This window comes from Mchenga conophoros, linkage group LG3 (genome assembly GCF_057382185.1).
Source record: "Mchenga conophoros isolate Kocher_MC1m ecotype Shallow Benthic linkage group LG3, M_conophoros_male_GT1.1, whole genome shotgun sequence".
NCBI lineage: Eukaryota > Metazoa > Chordata > Actinopteri > Cichliformes > Cichlidae > Mchenga > Mchenga conophoros.
Window position 1 is genome coordinate 38,154,025 of NC_140528.1, and position 21,348 is coordinate 38,175,372.

General features: G+C 41.1%; 2 protein-coding genes across 4 annotated transcripts in view; both read right to left on the bottom strand.

Annotated features, from left to right (window-relative positions):
* LOC146578510 (hemicentin-2-like) overlaps positions 1 to 21,348 on the bottom strand; it is an 871,231-nt gene that overhangs the window by 432,388 nt on the left and 417,495 nt on the right. The window lies entirely within an intron of this gene.
* On the bottom strand, positions 13,617 to 20,141 carry LOC146578525 (uncharacterized). 3 transcript variants are annotated; one of them, XM_085268711.1, is made up of 3 exons: positions 17,136 to 20,141; positions 15,328 to 16,680; positions 13,617 to 15,078 (listed from the first exon to the last, which is right to left on the bottom strand). In XM_085268711.1, exons 1-2 carry the CDS (start codon positions 17,151 to 17,153, stop codon positions 15,352 to 15,354), a joined length of 1,347 nt encoding a protein of 448 aa, XP_085124837.1. In that variant the 5' UTR covers positions 17,154 to 20,141; the 3' UTR covers positions 13,617 to 15,078; positions 15,328 to 15,351. The 3 variants fall into 3 exon arrangements, with proteins under 3 accessions (XP_085124837.1, XP_085124836.1, XP_085124834.1); XM_085268710.1 differs by having other exon boundaries at positions 13,617 to 15,081; XM_085268708.1 differs by having other exon boundaries at positions 13,617 to 16,680.

The window sequence follows — 21,348 nt, forward strand, 5'->3', positions numbered from 1 at the left end:
TGCTGTATCCTTTTTGTCTCTGTTATCTGTTATCACCTTTCACTGCAAACAGCTCTACAATAAAGCAGGTCACCAGTAGAGAAAGAACTTGACCTCATGTCCAAGTCCAATAACTAAAAGTATTAATTTGCTCACAGATTTTGTTTTTCAAGAAAAAAAAAAGCAAAGTTAAGTAAAACTTAACTTAAAATAAAATTTGAATTTTGAATTTGAAAACAAAACACCCACAAATAACCCACCACTCTGACATTTTGCAGCTGTTTTCAATGCTGATTCTGTTCTCTGTCTTTAATCCTGCCCAGAAACAAACAATCTTACATTTGCACTGTAGCCCTAAACCCTTCTACATCTCATAGAGGTTCATATGAAAATATAATCCAACTTTAACCTGCCATCCCCATAGTACAGTATCTATGCTACTGAATTAGCAGATAGCAGTGTGGTGAACAAGTGTGTGTGTTTGTGTGATGTATTTCCAGTAGTCTGAACACATGTGAGGGACTGTTTCTTGCTGTGTTTATACATACGGGAAAGATCAACTGATCAAATGTCCCAACTTGTCCAAAGGTCACATGTGAATGTGTAACGGAGCGGAAAGGCTGAGTTTTATCTTTCTCTTATCTTCTTTCCACAGGTGATTTGTGTTTTTTAAAAGGAAGGAAACCTTCCTCCAAACGGACAGAGCAGTGGAGCCGCCAAGGGAAAGCACACGATTAAAAACTGTATAATTAAAATATAATTTATTATATTTAAATAGTTAAAAATGCAAAATGAATTAAAACAACCTTGGCCAAGGGATAACACAATAAAAATCAATAAAACACAACATTAAAAGTCCAGTGGGATCCACCACAGCATAAAAGTCCCAGGGAGTTAAGAAATCCAGCGAAGTAAAAGGGAAACCCAGCGGAGTCCTCTCCTTCCTTTCCGCATTCGCGTCTTGATATGCTAGAGAAAGGGAGGAGCGGCAGTCACTATTCTTCCGGCAGTTTTTATTCAATAAAAGGGGATAAGTCGAAGACTTACCCCGGGTGGGCAGAGCTCTCAACTCCGCCCGCCGCTTCTTTAAAACTGCAAAGCCACACAGCCGTCCCGAGCCTTCCGCTGGTGCTGTCTCCGCTCTCCCCGCTGGTACTGTCACTCTCTGCACTGGTGCCCTGTGCGCTGGTGCCCTGTGCGCTGGTGCTGTCCGTCCTGTCCTAACGCCCAGCTCCACCAGCCCCTTCGGCTTGCAGGCGCTGCCGCCTGGCACCACTTACTCCTGACCGTCTCTCAAGCCTCTCGGTCGAACCCCTTCCTTTGGTCTGCCAGGCCCTCTTATTGGCCACTCTGGGATCTCTCGCAGGTGTGATCAGTTTATTATCAGGTAGGGGCGGAGTCTTTCCAGGACAATTTGACAGTATAACGAAAACATGCAACAACATAACCACTGCACAAAACATGACCAATACATGCAATATAAAAACCAAGTAAATACACTTCCTATTAAAATATTAAAAAGGTAAAACAACAAAACATGCAAAACTTAAATAACTTGTCCTTTTCCACCCCGTGACAAATGTCCACAGTTTACTCCGTCAACCGTGCATAGAAATTACTCCTCTGCACAGTCTTATTCCTGTCTTATGATAAAATGTTAATTTATCATGTGTATAGAGATTGACAGACCACGTGACTTTCGCGCATTGCTTTGTGGGTACCCGTGGCAACAAAATCAAAACACTGCATCAACCGCTAGCATTTCCAACACCGGTAATCATTAATTCTGCGGTTTTAATCCCTACTTACATTTTATTTGCCCCAAAAACAGTGATGTACAAAACGACGGAGAACACGGCAGGTCCGTACAAAGACAGACTTGATGAAAAGGCAAAAAAAAGGACGAGGAAAAAAATCAAAGGATTGAAAGGGTCAGACCCATACGAACATACAGAGTGGAGTAAGGACGTTAGCGTGCTGCCCAACTTTCATAACGCACATATTTATTATTATATGGTCCTAAGTGTGAGTGCATACACTCACAAAATGTTTAGTAACTTCACATCCCTGCAACAAGCCCAGGTCCAGTTTACTTTGGTGATTTGGACTATTCCACTTCACAGCTGTTGTTCCTTTTTTCTTTTATCTCCTGTACAGGCAAACGCATCTATTTGTCGTTTCAGGTTGTAGTATTACACAACATTTTCAGCTCTAATAGAAATAGAATGAGTGTTTTGTAATTCATTCAATGTATTGTCTTTATTTATAACTGGCATTATTGTTTCATTCTATTATAGAGTCTTACAAGAAAGAGGCAAAATTGTATTTGATTATGCTTTATCAGCTGCTTTGGTGAAAGACAAATCAACAATGCAACAAAAAAAAAAACATTGCAAAACAACATACTGGAAAACAGTTATTCATCACTTGATTGCTTCAGTACAACACTTGGGCACATATATGTGGGACTTTTCGTGGCTGTTTTGATATCGCTCTCTCTCTTAACCGATCAAATCTCGCTGTTGTAGCAGCTTTAAACTCGGTATGACCCAGGTTGATAGAGGGGGCCCAGTCTGGATCGCATTCCAGCATTTTGTAGGCTGGTTTTCCTACAAAACTCAACAAACTTTAGCCCGCAAAGCCACAGTGAACAAAGCAGCACAGCGCAATGAATTCAATTCAAATTAAGACTTATTTATAACCTACATCAACAATTATGTTATGATAAATTACGTAATAACTACAACAGAAGACTTACCTTTGTGGAAATGCTTGGAGCAGACTAACATGTGAGCTGGAGTGTTCTGAGACGTTATATTTGGTCTTTGAATGGCTGCAATTGAGGCCATTGAGGCTATTTGTTATTTTGGAAACATGGCTTAAACCAGGGGTGTCAAACTCAAATACACAGTGGGCCAAAATTCAAAACTGGAACAAAGTCGCGGGCTAACGTTAATATTTATTGAAATATATTTATTCCTCCAGATATAAGAATGAATCTTTTCTTATGGACTCAAACACGTTTTGCTGAAAAACTGGATATGGAACAAGCAAAGCTTAATACTAAACAATATATATATTAGCCGTATAATACCAGTAGGCCAGCTCTAATAATAATTTGGTATGGCTTCGCGGGCCAAATGTAATTAGGCTGCGGGCCAAATTTGGCCCGCGGGCCAGAGTTTGACACCTATGGCTTAAACAATTTCTCTTCCACGACGGAATCCGATAACAATCTCTTTACCCGTCGGCTTCCCATGGCTGTCATGTGACTATTGCAGTTAATAATACAACAGCTTCTTGCCATTTTTTGTGTTTCTTTTTATCGCTGTGTGACTGTTTTCACGTGAAAGCCTGCGTGCTCTAGTACCGCTTGCCACTTGTACCTACAATTCTTTGTAGTTTTACCCCTGAATGACGTCACATTTTCAATCTCTACAGGCCACTGAACAGAGCATCTGTGGTAGGATGATGGAGTGTTGCCATGGTAATGCACGGGGGGGGGGGGGGGGGGCGTCAAACAAAGCACTAAAGGTGGACTTTGTGTGGATGCATATATGCATTCATGTATGCCGAGAGGCCGGGGGCACCCCACCTCCGAAGTGGCCCGAGCGAGCCCCAGGCTCCAGGCCCCGATAAGCGGCCGCCAAGGAGTGAGCCGGCGTGTACCTGGACGCCCATCCCCAGACACAAAGAACCACCAACGCACCGATGTCTGAGGGAGTCCGCCACTGGCAGGGGAAGTGGTGGTGGGGGGAGATAGGCCTCCAAACCTTGGAGGGCCTGAGATGTCCCCAGAGAGGTGGCGTCTGATACCCAACCTGACATATGGACACAGACATACAGGCACACACAGATACAAACATCCATTCCCCCCCTCATGCTCTCATATGCACTTACTCCACACTCAACCAACGTGGAGACAGACATAAAGAGACGCTGTATACACGATCACACTCCCCAAGCGTACTCTACGAACCGGGTCTAGGCACCCTTGCCCCTGGAGGGGGGAACTGCACCCAGACCCAGGTGGTGTTACCCTTTTCCCTGCGGTGGGGAGAGGCAGACTGCCCCGCTGGAAGTCTTTCCAAACACAGGAAACAGATCAGGGAGCAGAGACCCACGTGGTTCACGCTGATCTCAGCTACAATCCAGGAGAGGGTGTGCAGATCGATGCAGACATCGATCCAAACGTTGGTAGTGGTATATGTTCCTGTAAGTTCACTACTTTACTCCCGTTTCATGAAAAAGCAGCTCTCTCTGCTCAACTCTCCTCTCCTGCACAGACACTTTGCGCCGCCTCCTTTTCCGGCTCTGCTGTGATTTGTTGCTGCGAGGTCACGTGACTCAGCGTCACAAGGTAACCACGTGGGGTGTTATTTCAAAAGTAGCGCCTATCTCCTTTTCCTAAACTCTTTTCCTTGGCCTCGATGAAAACTTCATCGTGGGAAGGATATTTGTTAAGGACTCAGGGAAAGAGAGGAGCGATGTGACACCGGATGTCCGCCTGTTGAAACTACATTGTGCAGAAGATGGACTACAAAACAAACATCTTACTTCGTCACAATGTGTTCTAACCCTGTTGTTTTATGGAGGTCATATAAACGAGAACAGCCTGTTAAAAATATCCTTTCATTACAAAGTTTTGAAGAAAATTTTAAAGAAGAAGGAACCTTTAGGGTCAGATTTACTAACATCTGCAGCAGCTCAAAGACATCTTTTGATGTTAAAAAGCTGCTGGATTTACTGAAGAGACTCAGTGTCAGTTTGTGACTCAAAGTTATGACAAATGTGTTTGTAAGAGTTTCACTTCCAAGAGAAGAAGATTTAAATGAGTGACACAAATGTAAATTACAAAGTCTGTGGCGCACAATTTACTACAAATTGCACAAAATCTACCACAGAATCCTGTCTTGTTCCTGCTGTGGTTGTGATAGTGAGGACAGTTTATTGTTTTAGGGGGAGATGTTATCAAAACAAGTCTCTGATCCGCTCAAAGTTGTTATTTCAGTTCCAAAAGTTTGGCTCTGTCCTAAAACTCTCCAGTCAGATCTTATACTGATAGTTTTGAGGTGAGCCCCACTTATTGTTCCTTAATAATACAGTTTATGTGAAACCAAGCAGAAATGAATTACGCTTCTTAATTTTTTATAGTGCACACAGCTAACTCTTTCTGCTGAATATGTAAAAAATAAAAGTGTTACTGTGTTACATGCCTGAATGTTGCTCATGGTCTGATGGGAAATAATGTTTTCTGTTCTTTAGCACATCGAACAGTCAACTGTTCACAGAGTTTAGGTTTAAAGGATGAAACAGTTTGCACTGATGCATCTCTCCTCTCCTATCTGAAGAGTATGTAAATATCTGGTTTCAACTGTATATTTGATGATGTTGGTGTTTGGCTTGATTGTCAGAACAAAGAGGGAGAAAGAGGAACAGCGAGAGAGAGAGAGAAACAGAGAGGGAGAGTGTACTTTGGTAGAATTAAAAAAAAGGTGCAGTGCAGGTCTATGATGATTTTTAGTGCTACTATCATCTAGTTCTGATTCTGGTTCTGTCTTGGTTAAATCCTAAGTAGTCCTGATTTTAAACTGTTGTAGTCCTGTTTTAATTCCAGATCAGTTCTGGGTCTGGTTGAATTGGGGTTTAGTCCTCGTGTCTTGATACAGCCCCGACTTTGACCCGAGCAGCACCAATTAGTAGCTGAACGACAGAGTTGTCTATGAAGACTATGAGTGTCTTCATAGTTTTATTTTTGATATTCACCAATTTTTATATACTGCAAAAAAAAAAAACAACGAAAATAAGTATTATAATGCAAATTTGCAAAAATAAACAGCATATGCATCAAAATAAACTATTTCCAGCAGTGCAATATGTATCCTAAGCATCCCAGAAACGACACAGAAAGTCATAAAGTCAAACATAACTTTTAAAAACACCAGTATAGGCTTACAAGGCCCTGATGGTAAAGAACTAAATTTCTGTGAAAATGACGTCACTTCCGGTTTTGGGCAGGTCATGGCGCATATGTGATAGTTCGCGCTGATGGACGTAGGAAGTGTTACGAAAAGCTGATTGGATCGGCAAAGCCTGTTTCTGGAATATTATGTTTTTGTTGCTGCAAGTGCTTTTTATGCAATTTTTGCAAAGCTTTATGTGGAAGGAAACTGTGACCGAGGACAAGCTGATGGCATAAGATGTAAGTACAACTCCTCCGGTTTCATATGCAAAAAAAATTATTGCGCTAACTTTCATGGTTCCAGTGCTACTGGGATTTAAAAATAGTTATGCAAAAGGGAGCGTGCCCGCTCCGACCGGCTTTAAAGGGTTAAGGGAGACTGTTGATCGTTTTAAGCCTTCAGGGTCTCCAAATGATGCTGTCCCTCCTCGACTCTTATAAGAGGTGTTACCTACAGTTGGACCTTTGGTTCTCAAGCTGGTAAACCATAGTTTGATGTCAGGTGTAGTCCCTAAAGATTGTAAACATGCTGTAGTCAAACTCCTGATTAAAAACCTGTTCTTGATCCTACGAATCTTGCAAATTACAGGCCTATCTTCTAACTACCTTTTCTTTCCAAAATTCTTGAAAAGAGAGTTCACAGTCAATGAATGACCTTCCTGGAAAAGCAAAATGTTTTACAGGTTTTCCAATCTATTTTTAAACCCTTTCATAGCACTGAATCAGCCCTTTTAAAAGTGTTTACTGACATATTGCAGTAATGACACCTGGTTACGCCAATCGGAGGTCACTAAAATCAATATTGAATCGGTATGTAACTTTGCCAAAACAATGTTGGACTCTGTAGTTTTCTCTGGTCCCCTCCCCAGTCAGACCAGGAATGACATGTTTAGCCGCATGTTCTCCTTAAATTGCTGGCTGTCTGAGTGGTGTCCCAGAAACGATGTGGTCTTCATAGATAATTGGCAAACCTTCTGGAGGAAACCTGGTCTTGTTAGGAGAGACGGCATCCGTCCCACTTTGGATGGAGCAGCTCTCATTTCTAGAAATATGGACAAATTTATTAAATCCCCCAAAATATGACTATCCAGAGTTGGGACCAGGAAGCAGAGTTGCAGTCTTACACGCCTCTGCAGCTTCTCTGTTCCTGCTACCCCCCCCAACCCCCCCCCCCCCCCCCCCCGTCTCCATAGAGACTGTGTCAGCTCCCAAAAAGACAAAAAACAAACTAAAACCAGCAACAAACAACTTAAACATAAACAATCACAAAGAAAGAACAATACAGTATCCATCTGAACCAAACAGTAAAACAGTGAAATGTGGATTATTAAATATTAGGTCTCTCTCCTCCAAGTCTCTGTTAGTAGATGACTGTGGCGGAGGTGTGGTCCCGGGCGCGGCTGCAGGGGAGGAGTGGTGCAGTGGGCTCAACGGGGCGGTGCTGGAGATGCCGGTGAGAACAGCTGACGGCGATTTGGACTGATAATGGTTTCCTTCCCTTTTTATAGTGAGACGGAGAGGAGCGGAGGGAGAGGGAAATCAGCTGGGACCGACAGCTGTCAGACTGTGTTCAGTCATAACCTCGGAAAACTGTAAATAAATGTGGAACCTGGTGATAAAGACCTGTGTGTGTGAGTACCTGTGTATAGTGCATTTCACAATGACTTAATAATTGATCAACAAATTGATTTACTCTGCCTTACAGAAACCTGGTTGCAGCAGGATGATTATGCTAGTTTAAATGAATCAACACCCCCGAGTCATTCTAACTACCAGAAATCTCGAAGCACAGGCCGAGGGGGCGGTGTGGCAGCAATTTTTCACACCAGCCTATTAATTAATGAAAGACCAAGACAGACTTTTAATTCATTTGAAAGCCTGATGCTTAACATTGTCCACCCCAGCTGTGAAACTCAGAAACCAGTCTTGCTTGTTATCATCAATCGTCCACCTGGGCCTTACACAGAGTTTCTGTCTGATTTCTCAGACTTTATATCTAATTTAGTTCTGAGCTCAGATAAAATAATTATTGTGGGTGATTTTAACATCCATGTAGATGCTAAAAATGACAGCCTCAACATGGCATTTAATCTGTTATTAGACTCAATTTGCTTCTCTCAAAATGTAAAAGAACCCACCCACCACTTTAATCACACTCTAGATCTTGTTTTAACATATAGCATAGAAACTGAACATTTAACAGTGTTTCCTGAAAACCCTCTCCTGTCTGATCATTTCCTGATAACATTTACAATAATTGATTACACAGCAGAGGAGAGTAGATTTTATCACAGTAGATGTCTTTCTGAAAGTTTAAGAATATAATCCACCCACTGTTATCATCTCCAATGCCCTGTACCAACATAGAGCAGAGCAGCTATCTGAATACGACTCCAACAGAGGTCGATTATCTTGTTAATAATTTCACCTCCTCACTACGTACAACTCTGGATACTGTAGCTCCGGTGAAAACTAAGGTTTCTAATCAGAAGTACCTGACTCTGTGGTATAATTCTCAAACACGTACCCTAAAGCAGATGACTCGTAATCTGGAGAGGAAATGGCGTGTCACAAATTTAGAGGATCATCATTTAGCCTGGAGAAATAGTTTGCTGCTTTATAAGAAAGCCCTCCGCAAAGCCAGAACATCTTACTATTCATCACTGATTGAAGAAAATAAAAACAACCCCAGGTTTCTCTTCAGCACTGTAGCCAGGCTTACAAAAAGTCAGAGCTCTGTTGAGCCAACCATCCCTTTAACGTTAACTAGTAATGACTTCATGAACTTCACAAATAAAATTTTTATCATTAGAGAAAAAATGACCAATAACCATCCCACAGATGTAATATTATCTACAGCTACTCTTAATACCATTGATATTAAGTTTGACTGTTTTTCTCCAATTGATCTTTCTGAGTTAACTTCAATAATTACTTCCTCCAAACCATCAATGTGTCTTTTAGACCCCATTCCTACAAAACTGCTCAAAGAAGTCCTGCCATTAATTAATTCTTCGATCTTAAATATGATCAACCTATCTCTAATAATCAGCTATGTACCACAGGCCTTCAAGCTGGTTGTAGTTAAACCTTTACTTAAAAAGCATCTCTAGACCCAGCAATCTTAGCTAATTATAGGCCAATCTCCAACCTTCCTTTCATATCAAAAATCCTTGAAAGAGTAGTTGTCAAACAGCTAACAGATCATCTGCAGAGGAATGGTTTATTTGAAGAGTTTCAGTCAGGTTTCAGAGCTCAGCACAGCACAGAAACAGCTTTAGTGAAGGTTACAAATGATTTTCTTATAGCCTCTGACAGTGGACTCTTCTCTGTGCTTGTCCTGCTAGACCTTAGCGCAGCGTTCGATGCTGTTGACCATAATATCCTATCAGAACGATTAGAACATGCTGTAGGTATTACAAGTACTGCGCTGCAGTGGTTTGTATCATATCTATCTAATAGACTCCAATTTGTACATGTAAATGGAGAGTCCTCTTCACACACTGAGGTTAATTATGGTGTTCCACAGGGTTCAGTGCTAGGACCAATTCTGTTTACATTATACATGCTTCCCTTAGGCAGTTTCATTAGAAGACATAGCATACCAAATTTCCCCTTGAGGATTATTCTATTCTATATATTTTCACTGGTATGCAGATGACACCCAGCTCTGTCTATCTATGGAGCTAGATAACACATACCAATTACTTAAACTGCAGGAATGTCTTAAAGACATAAAGACCTGGATGGCCGCTGTTGGGGGAAAACTCTGCAAAAGACCCAGGAGAAATAAAGACACAATGAGACAAGATTACTTTTGATGCTTTAACGTGCGCACGGGTAAGCTGTTAAAACAACTCACACCCATGAACAGAGGCTTGGCATTTTTATAGGCACAAATCACAGAGACAGTGAGAACAGGATAAGAAAATAATAAACCGATAAAATAAACAACTCCATATGTGGCGCTAGTCTCGTCAGCAGAGAGCTGGGAGAAAGCTGTGAGAGATAAAACAATCTAAAACAATATGTCCCAAAACAATATGTCTTTGTTGAGAAAGTCTAAAAGGATAATTCTAAACTAATCTAACCATAGGCAAAGGGCAGACAAAGGGCATCTTTGTACATTTAAAAGAAGGTAAAGAAACATAGAATCATTTTCCACTAACAGCTGCTAACTTTCTGCTTCTTAATTCAGATAAAACTGAGGTTATTGTACTCAGCCCTGAAAATCTTAGAACTATGGTATCTAACCAGATTCTTACGCTGGATGGCATTACCTTGGCCTCCAGTAACATTGTGATGAACCTTGGAGTCACTTTTGACCAGGACATGTCCTTCAACGCACATATTAAATAAATATGTAAGACTGCGTTCTTCCATTTGCGCAACATCTCTAAAATTAGAAATATCCTGTCTCAGAGTGATGCTGAAAAGCTAGTTCATGCATTTATTACTTCCAGGCTGGACTACTATAATTCATTATTATCAGGATGTCCAAAAAACTTGCTGAAAAGCCTTCAACTAATCCAAAATGCTGCAGCAAGAGTCCTGACAGGGACTAGAAAGAGAGAGATTTCTTCTGTTTTGGCTTCCCTTCATTGCCTTCCTGTTAAATCCAGAATTGAATTCAAAATCCTGCTCCTCACATACAAGGTCTTAAATAATCAGGCCCCATCTTATCTTAATGACCTTGTAGTACCATATCACCCTGTCGAAAAGGAGTTTTTCCTTCCCACTGTCGCCAAAGTGCTTGCTCATAGGGGGTCATATGATTGTTGGGTTTTTCTCTGTATCTATGAAGCGCCCACGTCTCTCAGATCAGCTGATCAGCTGTTCCTGAATGTACCCAGGACTGAGCATAAACTTAGAGGAGATCGTGCTTTTTCTGCAGCAGCTCCATTTATTCATTCAGTCATTTATTCTATGTATTTTGCCAGAAACGCCAGGCGCTCACAAAACTATTACAATGACCACCAAACAAACAATAAATGAGAGCAAGTGAACAGATTCCACACAAAGACATGAACACAAAGCGCGGACCCGATGCATCAGTGACATGTCGTGTTTCTCACCCGGCGACATGAACACGGACACGCCGTCGGGGCAGAAAGTCAACATCTAACTGATTCTGAGCTGCAGCTTTTGTTCCTCTCTGGCCAAAAGAAAGCTAAATTTTTTCTGCTTAATACATTTTTTCTTTAAATTATGCCAAATTGAAAAATGCTTAGCTTGCTGTTGTTTTGTGTTTTATCCTCAGTTACTTTGAAACACTTACTGAGTCAAAATTGAATTTAATCAAATCAATTATAGAAATCAGTGATGATACCCAGCCCTAGTGAGTAGCCTAAGCCCAACAGAAGTGGAGGCAGCTGTGGGTAATGAGAAAAGATGAAAAGGTTGATAACACATTATATGCAGTAAATACACTGCCCAGGTGTCCCCTCTCCCCACTGCCTGTCAATAAAGAACTTTGTGTTGACAAGATTGTTAGCTAATCATTTACAAATCTATAATATCTGCATGGACAGCGTTAACTGATGAGGTTGAAAAATTCAATACTCAAAAGTTTACTCTTCAGCCACCATGCTTCTGCCATCTGCCTTTTTTTTATTAGCCACAGTAAAGGCTGCGCTATGAATTCTGGGATATGTTGCGCCACGAATGAATAGAATAGAATTCAACTTTATTGTCATTGCACATGCACAGGTACAGGGCAACGAAATGCAGTTTGCATCCATCCAGAAGTGCTTTAGTGATATAGATATATTACAATATATATTAGCAATAATATAGGTATGTGAGTATATTACAGAAATGGGTCTATTATGTTATAATGTACATGGTATGAAGTATGTTGTGAATATTCTATAACTATAAGTATGTACAGGCTGTAGTGAGTACAAGCTATGTACAGGCTATGAACAGGATAAAAATATGAAAAACTATACAGAATATGAAATAAACAACTTTACAGAAATCTGAGATATACAGCTATACAGAAATGGGAACTATGCAAGCTGCAAACAGTTGCAGGGTTAAAAATTATCGAATGTACAGAATGATTATTTACACAGAGCTATACAGTAGTGCAGTTAAGATAAGTGAGATATGTGGATAATTCTACAGAGGCTATATAAAGTGCTAGTGGTTGTGAGTGGTGGTTCAGTCCATGTTATTATTGTGTTTGAGGGTACAGTTGTCCATTGTGGGTGTGTGTATGTTCAGTCCATGAGTTTAACGTGGGTCAGATGTCAGGAGGCAGAGTTCAGGAGTCTGACAGCTGTGGGGAAGAAGCTGTTCCGGTACCTGGTGGTCTTAGTCCGGAGGCTCCTGTGGCGCCTCCCAGAGGGCAGGAGGGTGAAGAGTCCATGTGATGGGTGACTGGGGTCTTTGATGATTTTCCCAGCCCTTTTCAGACACCGCTTCCTGTAGATGTCTTTTATGGCAGGAAGTGGTGCTCCGGCGATGCGCTGGGCAGTTTTCACGACCCTCTGCAACGCCTTCCGGTCCGAGGCAGAGCAGTTCCCGTACCAGACTGTTATACAGTTGGTCAGGATGCTCTCGATGGTGCAGCGATAGAAGTTCACCAGGATGTCTGAGGACAGGTGGTTCTTCCTCAGAGTCCTCAAGAAGATGAGGCGTTGGTGAGCCTTCTTGACCAGCTTGGAGCAGTTGGTCGTCCAGGTGAGATCCTCGGAGATGTGGACTCCCAGGAACTTGAAGCTGCTCACACGCTCCACAGCCATCCCCTTAATGTGGATGGGTGGATGTGGGTCAGCATTCCTCCTGTAGTCCACGAATGATACACCTGACTCCTTCAAGTCCGGGGAAATGAAGTGCGCATTTCCGGCCGCATTTGGAATTGGGACAGCCTTCATCACGTCGCTGTGGTGTAATCAGCCTCCAAATGGGGTCTCAAAATTGTACCAAAAAACTCTGTACCTCCCTCCAACCACACACTTCTTCGGGTTTGCCATCAGCACTGCCTGCCTCAGGGAATCCAGGACTGTGACCAACCACTGCACATGCTCCACTGAGGTATCACTATGAATGATGACATCATCCAGGTAAGAAACAGCATATGCAGTGTGAGGACACAGCTATCGCTACAGGAAGTGCTGAAAACTGGCCGGGGCTTCAAACAAGCCAAACGGAAGTGTGACGAATTGGTACGAACCACACAGAGTGGAGGAGGCCGTTTTTATCTTTGGACTCTGCAGACAAGGGAATCTGCCAATCAGCTGTGTTTCAAAGTGGTGCTCCATGAGAGTCGTGCACATGGGCAAGGGGGAGAACACATCTGCAAAGCGCTGTTGCAATGCAGGAACATCTGCTTTATTGGAATGTGTGAGATGTTAATCACAATGCATCTTAAACACACGCTCTAAAAGCGTCATGCCCACAGCACGTTTTTGAGAAAAATCAAATATTTTGGTCCTTGAAGATCATTTCAGAGTGTTTAATTAGCTGCAGGAACCCTGTTCTGTGTGAGTGGAGAACAGCCAAGTCGCCTCCTCTGATAAACCTCCACATGTACCACTGAAAACAGTTAAATTAGTTTGAATCTGAAATCATGGCTCAAACTACTTGTTCTGAGACAATTTCTTCATTTTCACACCAAACTGTTTAATAACACAAACTTTACACAGAGTTCATCAAATATAACTAACACTTTAATATTATCAGGATTTCATAATACAAACGTCAAATCAACAGGGAAACAGCTGCAGAACATGTGGATCAAAATGAAGTCATTAAAAAACAACATGTGGACTTCAAGGATACAGTAAATACACTAAAGTGAAAGGAGAAGCCAAAATTTGAAGGAATTTGAATTAAGTAAAAGTAGTCACCTGTGATCTTTAAATTGGTCCTGATGTGTGCTGCTGTTTATAACTTTCAACATTTCTTTGCTGCCACTGTGAATATGAATGTGGTCTTTGCCTAATTAAATAAAGGTTACACTGACTCACTGCTTCATCTTCAGGTACAAACTGGTATTATATGGAAATACAGCCCAAAACCAGTTTAGCTTGAGTTTCTTTTTTCTGGACATAAAGTCACAGCAGGTGTTGTTTCAAAGCTGGTGGACAGATTTAGTTCATTTTGGAGGTTTTAAGAGCAACTGCTGTGAAAACATTTGTAGTTTTGGGAGAAAATTACTTAAGAGAAGATTTTACCACAGCAAAAGATTAAATATGAAGGAAGGATTGAAATTTAACTTAGGTAACACATAAAATGAATACAACTACTAAACACTACTGTGTCCTAATAAACAAAGAATAAAATGTAACAGCGATAACATTTTAGAGAATTAAAATCCCTCAAAGGAAAAAAAAATAAAATTGATATGCATATCTATACATGCAGCTTCCTAAATGTAACATTCAGGATTATTCACTGCAGGTCCAGAAATCAGAGCTACCTCATCAGATCCAAGTGTGACATCAGCTGACACTCTTTACAGGAGATTCCATCTGAACTCTGTGGAGCCTGATCTCAAGGTTTTTAAGTCTGAGCCTGAAACCAGAAGAGGATCTTTCTCTCTCTTCAGATTCATTGTGATCCAGTGATTTCAGTCCTGCATAATCAGGCTGATGTTTGCACAGAGCAGATAATGAAGTGAAGGTTTTTGCACATTGGTAACAGTGAAACAGTTTATTTACAGCGTGGGATCGTTTGTGTTCGGAGTATGAACTGAGATTCCTGAAGCTCTTGTCACACTGGTCACAGCTGAAGTTCACCTCCATGTGTGTACGTTCATGTTTGTTACGATGACCTGATTGTGACCAGCTTTTGTCACAGTGTCTGCACTTGTATGGTGTCTCTCCTGTGTGGATTCCCTTATGCTTTTTCATTGAGCTTATTTCCAGTGGTGAAGGATGACCCACACTGGTCACAGATGTGCTTTTTGACCCCACTGTGGAAGAGTTCATGTATTTTAATGTATTTGGTGTGTGGAAGCCTCTCCCACATTCTTTGCAGTAGTTCATTTTGTCTCCAGTGTGGCTACGTTGATGTGGTTTTTGGTCCCGTTGATGATTGGAAGTTTTTCCACAAAGATCACAGAGAAACTCTTTCCCACCACCACAGTGACGACAGGGTTGAGAAATGGATCCATGTGCGTCGCTCCACTTCTAAACAAAGACATTGTAAGTCAGGGAATTCCTTCAACGTTTTTATCCTGAACGTCGCCTGAAACAAAGAGCATCTCTGCCAACGTCCAATTACATTTTACTGTTTACATTATAACACTCAGCTTACTGAGTGAAAATGAGTCTTCATTTTTCAAAACAGTTCATTCAGTATAACTCCATAAGTTTACTGATCAGACTTGTTCCAAGCAATCAGGTTACAATTACAAGATAAAACTAAATACATACCTCACAGTAACTGCACTTGTAGAGTTACTTCCTTGTGTGGATCCGTTGGTGTTTATTCAGCTGATGTGGAAATTTAAAAGACTTTCCACACAAGTCACAGCTGTAGGCTTTAACTTCACTGTGGATGATTTGGTGGTTTTTTAAGTGTCCAGCATGGGTAAAAGACTTTCCACACAGGTCACAGTTGTACGCTTTAACTCCACTGTGGATGAGTTTGTGTGTTTTTAAGTTTCCAGCCTGGGTAAAAGACTTTCCACACAAGTCACAGTTGTAAGGTTTAAATCCACTGTGGATGAGTTGGTGTGTTTTTAAGCTTCCAGCATGGGTAAAAGACTTTCCACACAGGTCACAGTTGTACGCTTTAACTCCACTGTGGATGAGTTTGTGTGTTTTTAAGTTTCCAGCCTGGGTAAAAGACTTTCCACACAAGTCACAGATGTAAGGTTTAACTCCACTGTGGATGACTTGGTGTTTTTTTAGGCTTAGAGCCCAGGTAAAATCCTTCCCACACAAGTCACAGCTGTAAGGTTTAACTCCAGTGTGGATGAGTTGGTGTGCTTTTAAGTTTCCAGCCTGGGTAAAAGACTTTCCACACAAGTCACAGCTGTATGGTTTAACTCCACTGTGGATGAGTTGGTGTTTTTTTAGGGTTAGAGCCCAGGTAAAATCCTTCCCACACAAGTCACAGTTGTAAGGTTTAACTCCAGTGTGGATGAGTTGGTGTGTTTTTAAGTGTCCAGCCTGGGTAAAAGACTTTCCACACAAGTCACAGTTGTAAGGTTTAACTCCAGTGTGGATGAGTTGGTGTTTTTTTAAGTGTCCAGCCTGGGTAAAAGACTTTCCACACAAGTCACAGCTGTGAGGTTTAACTTCACTGTGGATGAGTTGGTGTTTTTTTAAGTGTCCAGCCTGGGTAAAAGACTTTCCACACAAGTCGCAGCTGTAAGGTTTAAATCCACTGTGGATGAGTTGGTGTTTTTTTAAGTTTCCAGCGTGGGTAAAAGACTTTCCACACAAGTCACAGCTGTAAGGTTTAACTCCACTGTGGATGACTTGGTGTCTTTTTAAGTGTCCAGTCTGGGTAAAAGACTTTCCACACAAGTCGCAGCTGTAAGGTTTAAATCCACTGTGGATGAGTTGGTGTTTTTTTAAGTTTCCAGCGTGGGTAAAAGACTTTCCACACAAGTCACAGCTGTAAGGTTTAACTCCACTGTGGATGACTTGGTGTCTTTTTAAGTCTCCAGCCCGGGTAAAATCCTTCCCGCACTCATCACAGCTGTAGGTTTTCTCTCCCTTTCTTCTGTGAGGTTTGTCGGCCTCCTGAGAGCGCTGACTTCTCGCTCCATGTTGGTCCTGCAGTGACAGAGATACAAACACAGGCAGTGTGTGAAATGCAGTCGTGGAACAAACTGAAACTCCCTCCATTGGTGGAATCAGACATGTCAAAAAAACACATTGTTGGTGTGTTACCACCACCTTCTGGTAATACTATCACATTACAATGATGTGCTACAAAGAGAGTTGTAATGAAAATGACATTATTGAAGAAATATTGATCATCAAAGAAACTCTTTTACTTCAAAAAAAATTCTGAGTTCGACTGATGATATTGTGGTTTCAATGTGTGTAGAGAAAATAAGATCTTTGTATTTTCTTGCAACTTCTGTGGTTTTTGGTTGTGAATGTAGATTCTGTATATATGGAGGAGCCCAGGATGGAAAAGATAAAGCTGCTGTTAACAGGTTTTTAAAAACCAACCAGCTGTGCACGCAGTTTCAATAACAGTGTAACTGTGATGTTTTTCTTACCTTTTGTGTTGAAGACATTGTTTCCTCTGTAGTGGCTGAGCTGAGTCCAAATGGCTGAAATTGTTCCTCTGCTGCACCACCAGACTCTTGTCCTCCTGTTACTCAGCTGGGACACAAAAAGTATATATATGTGTATTTTATCCCTGACAAAAAGAAGCAGAGCAAATAAACATGACTAAACTCCTCAGTGACAACAATACCTATGAAGCTTCAAGGTGAAACCCCAGAAGCAACTACAAAAAGAAAGTCATCAGTTGCCTACAAGAACTTGAAAGGGAAAAACCACTGACCCCCCCTGCACATCACCACCTTTACCCAGGGGATGCTACACCCTGTCTATATGGACTTCCATAGATCCACAAAGATGGAGTCCCGATCAGTCTCAATGGTAGCAGTATAAACTCAGCCACCTACAACATTTCAAGCACCTCATTACCATCCTAGCTCCCCTAGGATGGTAATGAGGACTTTAAAAAACATTTCGAAACTCACTATGTTAATGTGGAATTATTTTACAAATGGATAATTTATTCTACAATTCATTATTTAAGCACAGAATTCTTTATTTTGATGTGCGTGGCTCTTGTTGTCCTCCATATAGGGGTGTCAAAAATCATAGAGGAAGTGGCATGAGGAGGTACATGTTTAAGGTGTTAACAACACACGGTGTGGTTTGCTAGGTTAACTCACAAGCAGAATTTAGCTGTGCTTGACTACAATAGAGACTTTCCTCTTTAGGTGTTTCTGAAACAAGAAGGTGTAGTAAACAGATTTGTTTCAGAAAAAGGCGACAGTAATTAAAATGACATACATAAGCACTAGGGCTGCCACAAATGATTATTTTGATAGTCGACTAGTCACCAATATTTTTTGCGATTAGTCGACTAATCAGATCATGCATCCATTGGACGTAAAACATACAGCTTATTGCACCAGCATGCATCTGCTCTTATATAACTATCATTAGCTTACAGCTTTAAGTGTTTAAAGTATGTGCTAAGTAAAAATAAAGACAAGATGATAGTTTATTACATTTTAATGAAATTTGCAGATTGTTTCGGTGAAGTTTAATAAACTCCTTGCTATCTAAAATATAACGGGACACCGGAGTATATTCTCGAGCATCTCATGCTTCTGATAATCAGCTGTCTGCTTGACGTTTATTCAGCTGTGTAAAAACTATAACTTTAATCTCAGCCAAACCGATTTACTCAGGAACAAATAAAATACTAAAAAAAAGCCAAACAATAACATTTGTAAGTTATCTAAGTGACTTATATATGTTTAACCTGAGTAGTGAAAGACAGCGGTGGGTTTGACAACGATTTGCCGGGAGTCCGGTGCTCTCATGGGCTCTAGTGAGCCTTGAACCCCGGCTAGCTATCGAGCTAGTGGGCAACAGACGTCTCCGAAAATGTCGGAGCGCTTTTGAAAATATGTGGTGTCTTGGTAAACTGAGCAGATACATTCAGTTACATTCTGAAAATATGTTAAACGTTTATTTTGTGACACAGAAAGAATAATAAGAGTAATATTACAACTAGCTGCCACCATTGTTGAAAACTGAGCTGGGCTGCGCTATGAATTCTGGGACAGAGCTACTTCTTCTTCGGGGTTTAACGGCAGCTAGCATCCTTGTGCATGCAGTGCTGCCATCTTCTGTTTCAGTCCATTATTACACTCTTAAATCCTACTACTTATTCCTGCGTCTTTTGTGATCTTACAAAGCTTCAAACGATGCGTCGACTATTAAATCAGTCGTCGACGCTTTTGATAGTCGACGTAATCGTGGCAGCCCTAATAAGCACAGAATGTTTTAATCCTACTAACACATACACACACATGCAATGCAATGAATACCAGATGGTATTTTAAGCCTGTGTTTCTGATTTTATCATCTTGTTCAGCTCACTTAGTAAGATGAGAAGTTTTTAGGAATAATTTTTGATTTACGTCTTAAATTGGACAAGTATGTAAAGAAGATTGCTAAGACGGTCAAGGCTAATCTGAATTGTTTTGAGTTAATTCAGCACTATATACCTGCTTCAGCAGCTCAGTTATTTATGCATTTGTCACGTTCCTGGGTCTTTTGAACCAGTGTTTTGAGTTCTATGTTTAAGTTCTTTAGGTCAGCGAAGTTCATTTGGTTATTAGATTTCTCTTTTATTTTCTTCCCCTGTATTTAAGTTTCCTCACCCTTTGTGTTTCATGCCGAGTGTCTTATGTTATCAAGTTTGTATTGTCATGTCTGTGTCTCATGTTTCCTGTTTTATTTTGAAGGTCTGTCTCCTATGTCAAATCTGTCCGATGGCATCATTTAGGGCTGCACAATTAAATGTTAGAAAATCGCGATCTCAATTCATACTTATGTGCAATCTCATTTCCAAATGACAATGATGTAAGAAAAGAAAAAAAAAGATGACGATTGTACCGCGTTTTGCTCCGGGACATAATCTGCATGAAAACAAGCGCTCACTCTTCATGCTCAACAAATGACAAGGGCAGAGCCTTATACCACGTGATACAGAAGCCAGCTGGAAGGGGAAAAAACAACGAAGAGCACGTGAGAGAAACTGCCGGAGGGGAGAAACCACAATGAGTGCAGAGGAAAAGCTCTGATGGTGGTGAGAATGACAACCCCACTGTAACATTAATTCCAAGAAAAGGTTCTCGTTCCTCCATGTGGAAGGTTTTTGGTTTCAAAGAAGATGAGAGTCAAAAAGATATCATTTGCAAGCTGTGTTTTGCCATAGTAGCAGCACCGCAAGCTAACACTACGAATTTGTATAACCACCTTAAACGTCACCATAAAGTGCAATATGACGAAGCTGTAAAGGCCAAGAAAGTGACAGGAGAAAATCAGTCCCCGTCAACCACCCAAACATCAATAACGGGAACCTTATACAGCACTTCCCCATACCCGTCAAACTCCCCCAGGCACAAAGAAATTACGGAGTAAGTGCAATAAATATTTATATTGGAAAAGAAAATCGTGAGAGAATCGTGATCTCAATTCTAAGCAAAAAAATTGTGATTCTCATTTTATGCAAAATGGTGCAGCCCTGGCATCATTGTCACATTTTAGAGAAACATAATCTACTTAGTTTTAGGAGTTTTAATCATTTGTGTTTGTAGCAAGGGGAATTGCATTTACCTGTGTGTTCCGCCCGGAGTCTTGAGAGTGTAACACCCGAAGGTGAGAAGCAGAGACTCATGACTGTTTATTAAGAGTTTAATAAAAGTTTACCTTGGAGGAGGGAAAGTTCAACCGAGCATCTTGTGAAGTTTAGAGAGAACAAGATGAAACATGGTGGCAGCTGAGGCAAGGGTAACAGTAAGTGAGCTGATGAGAAAAATCGATGAACACTGTAATCCCAAAGTTAATGAGACTGTCGAGAGATACAGATTTTTTGCATGCAATCAGGCTCCAGGAGAAAATATTGATAAATATGTTACGGACCTGAGAATGCTGGCGAGCACCTGCAACTTTGGACAATTAAAAGACTCACTGATCAGAGACAGGATCGTCTGTGGCACGAACAGCTCCAGTTGGAGGGAAAGGTTGCTCAGAGAAGAGAACCTCACATTAGACAGATGTCTAGATATTTGTAGAGCAATGGAGATTTCAAGAGAATACAACAAAACAATAGCGGGACAGGCTGTAGAGGAACTGCATGCAGTAAAACAAAAAGAGAGAGAAAGACTGGATAAAGAGATATCATGCAGATTTTGTGGAAGAGCACATGAAAGACTCAAATCAAAATGCCCAGCATATGGAAAAAAATGCAAAAAATGTGGCAAAGAAAATCATTTTGCATGCAGGAGTAAAAGCAGACAGAGTGAAAATGGAAAAAAGGTCCACACAGTGACGGAGCAGGACTCTGATTCCTGTGAGGACATAATGACTGTCACAGCTATGACACAGACTGCAGTAGAAGTGAACCAGATCAGAGAATCAGACATGAAAAAACGAGAGCAGCTGTTTGCAGGCATGATGATTGGCAACAGCCTGGTCAAGTTTCAAGTTGACTGCAGTGCAACCTGCAACGTTATTCCCATCAACTTGTTGAACCCGAACATCAAAATGGAGCACACAGACAAGGTTCTTGTGATGTACAATAAGTCAAGGCTGTGTCCATTAGGAAAGTGTAAGGTCAAGCTGACAAACCCAAGAAAAAACAAATAGTACAGAGTCGAGTTCCAAGTGGTAGAG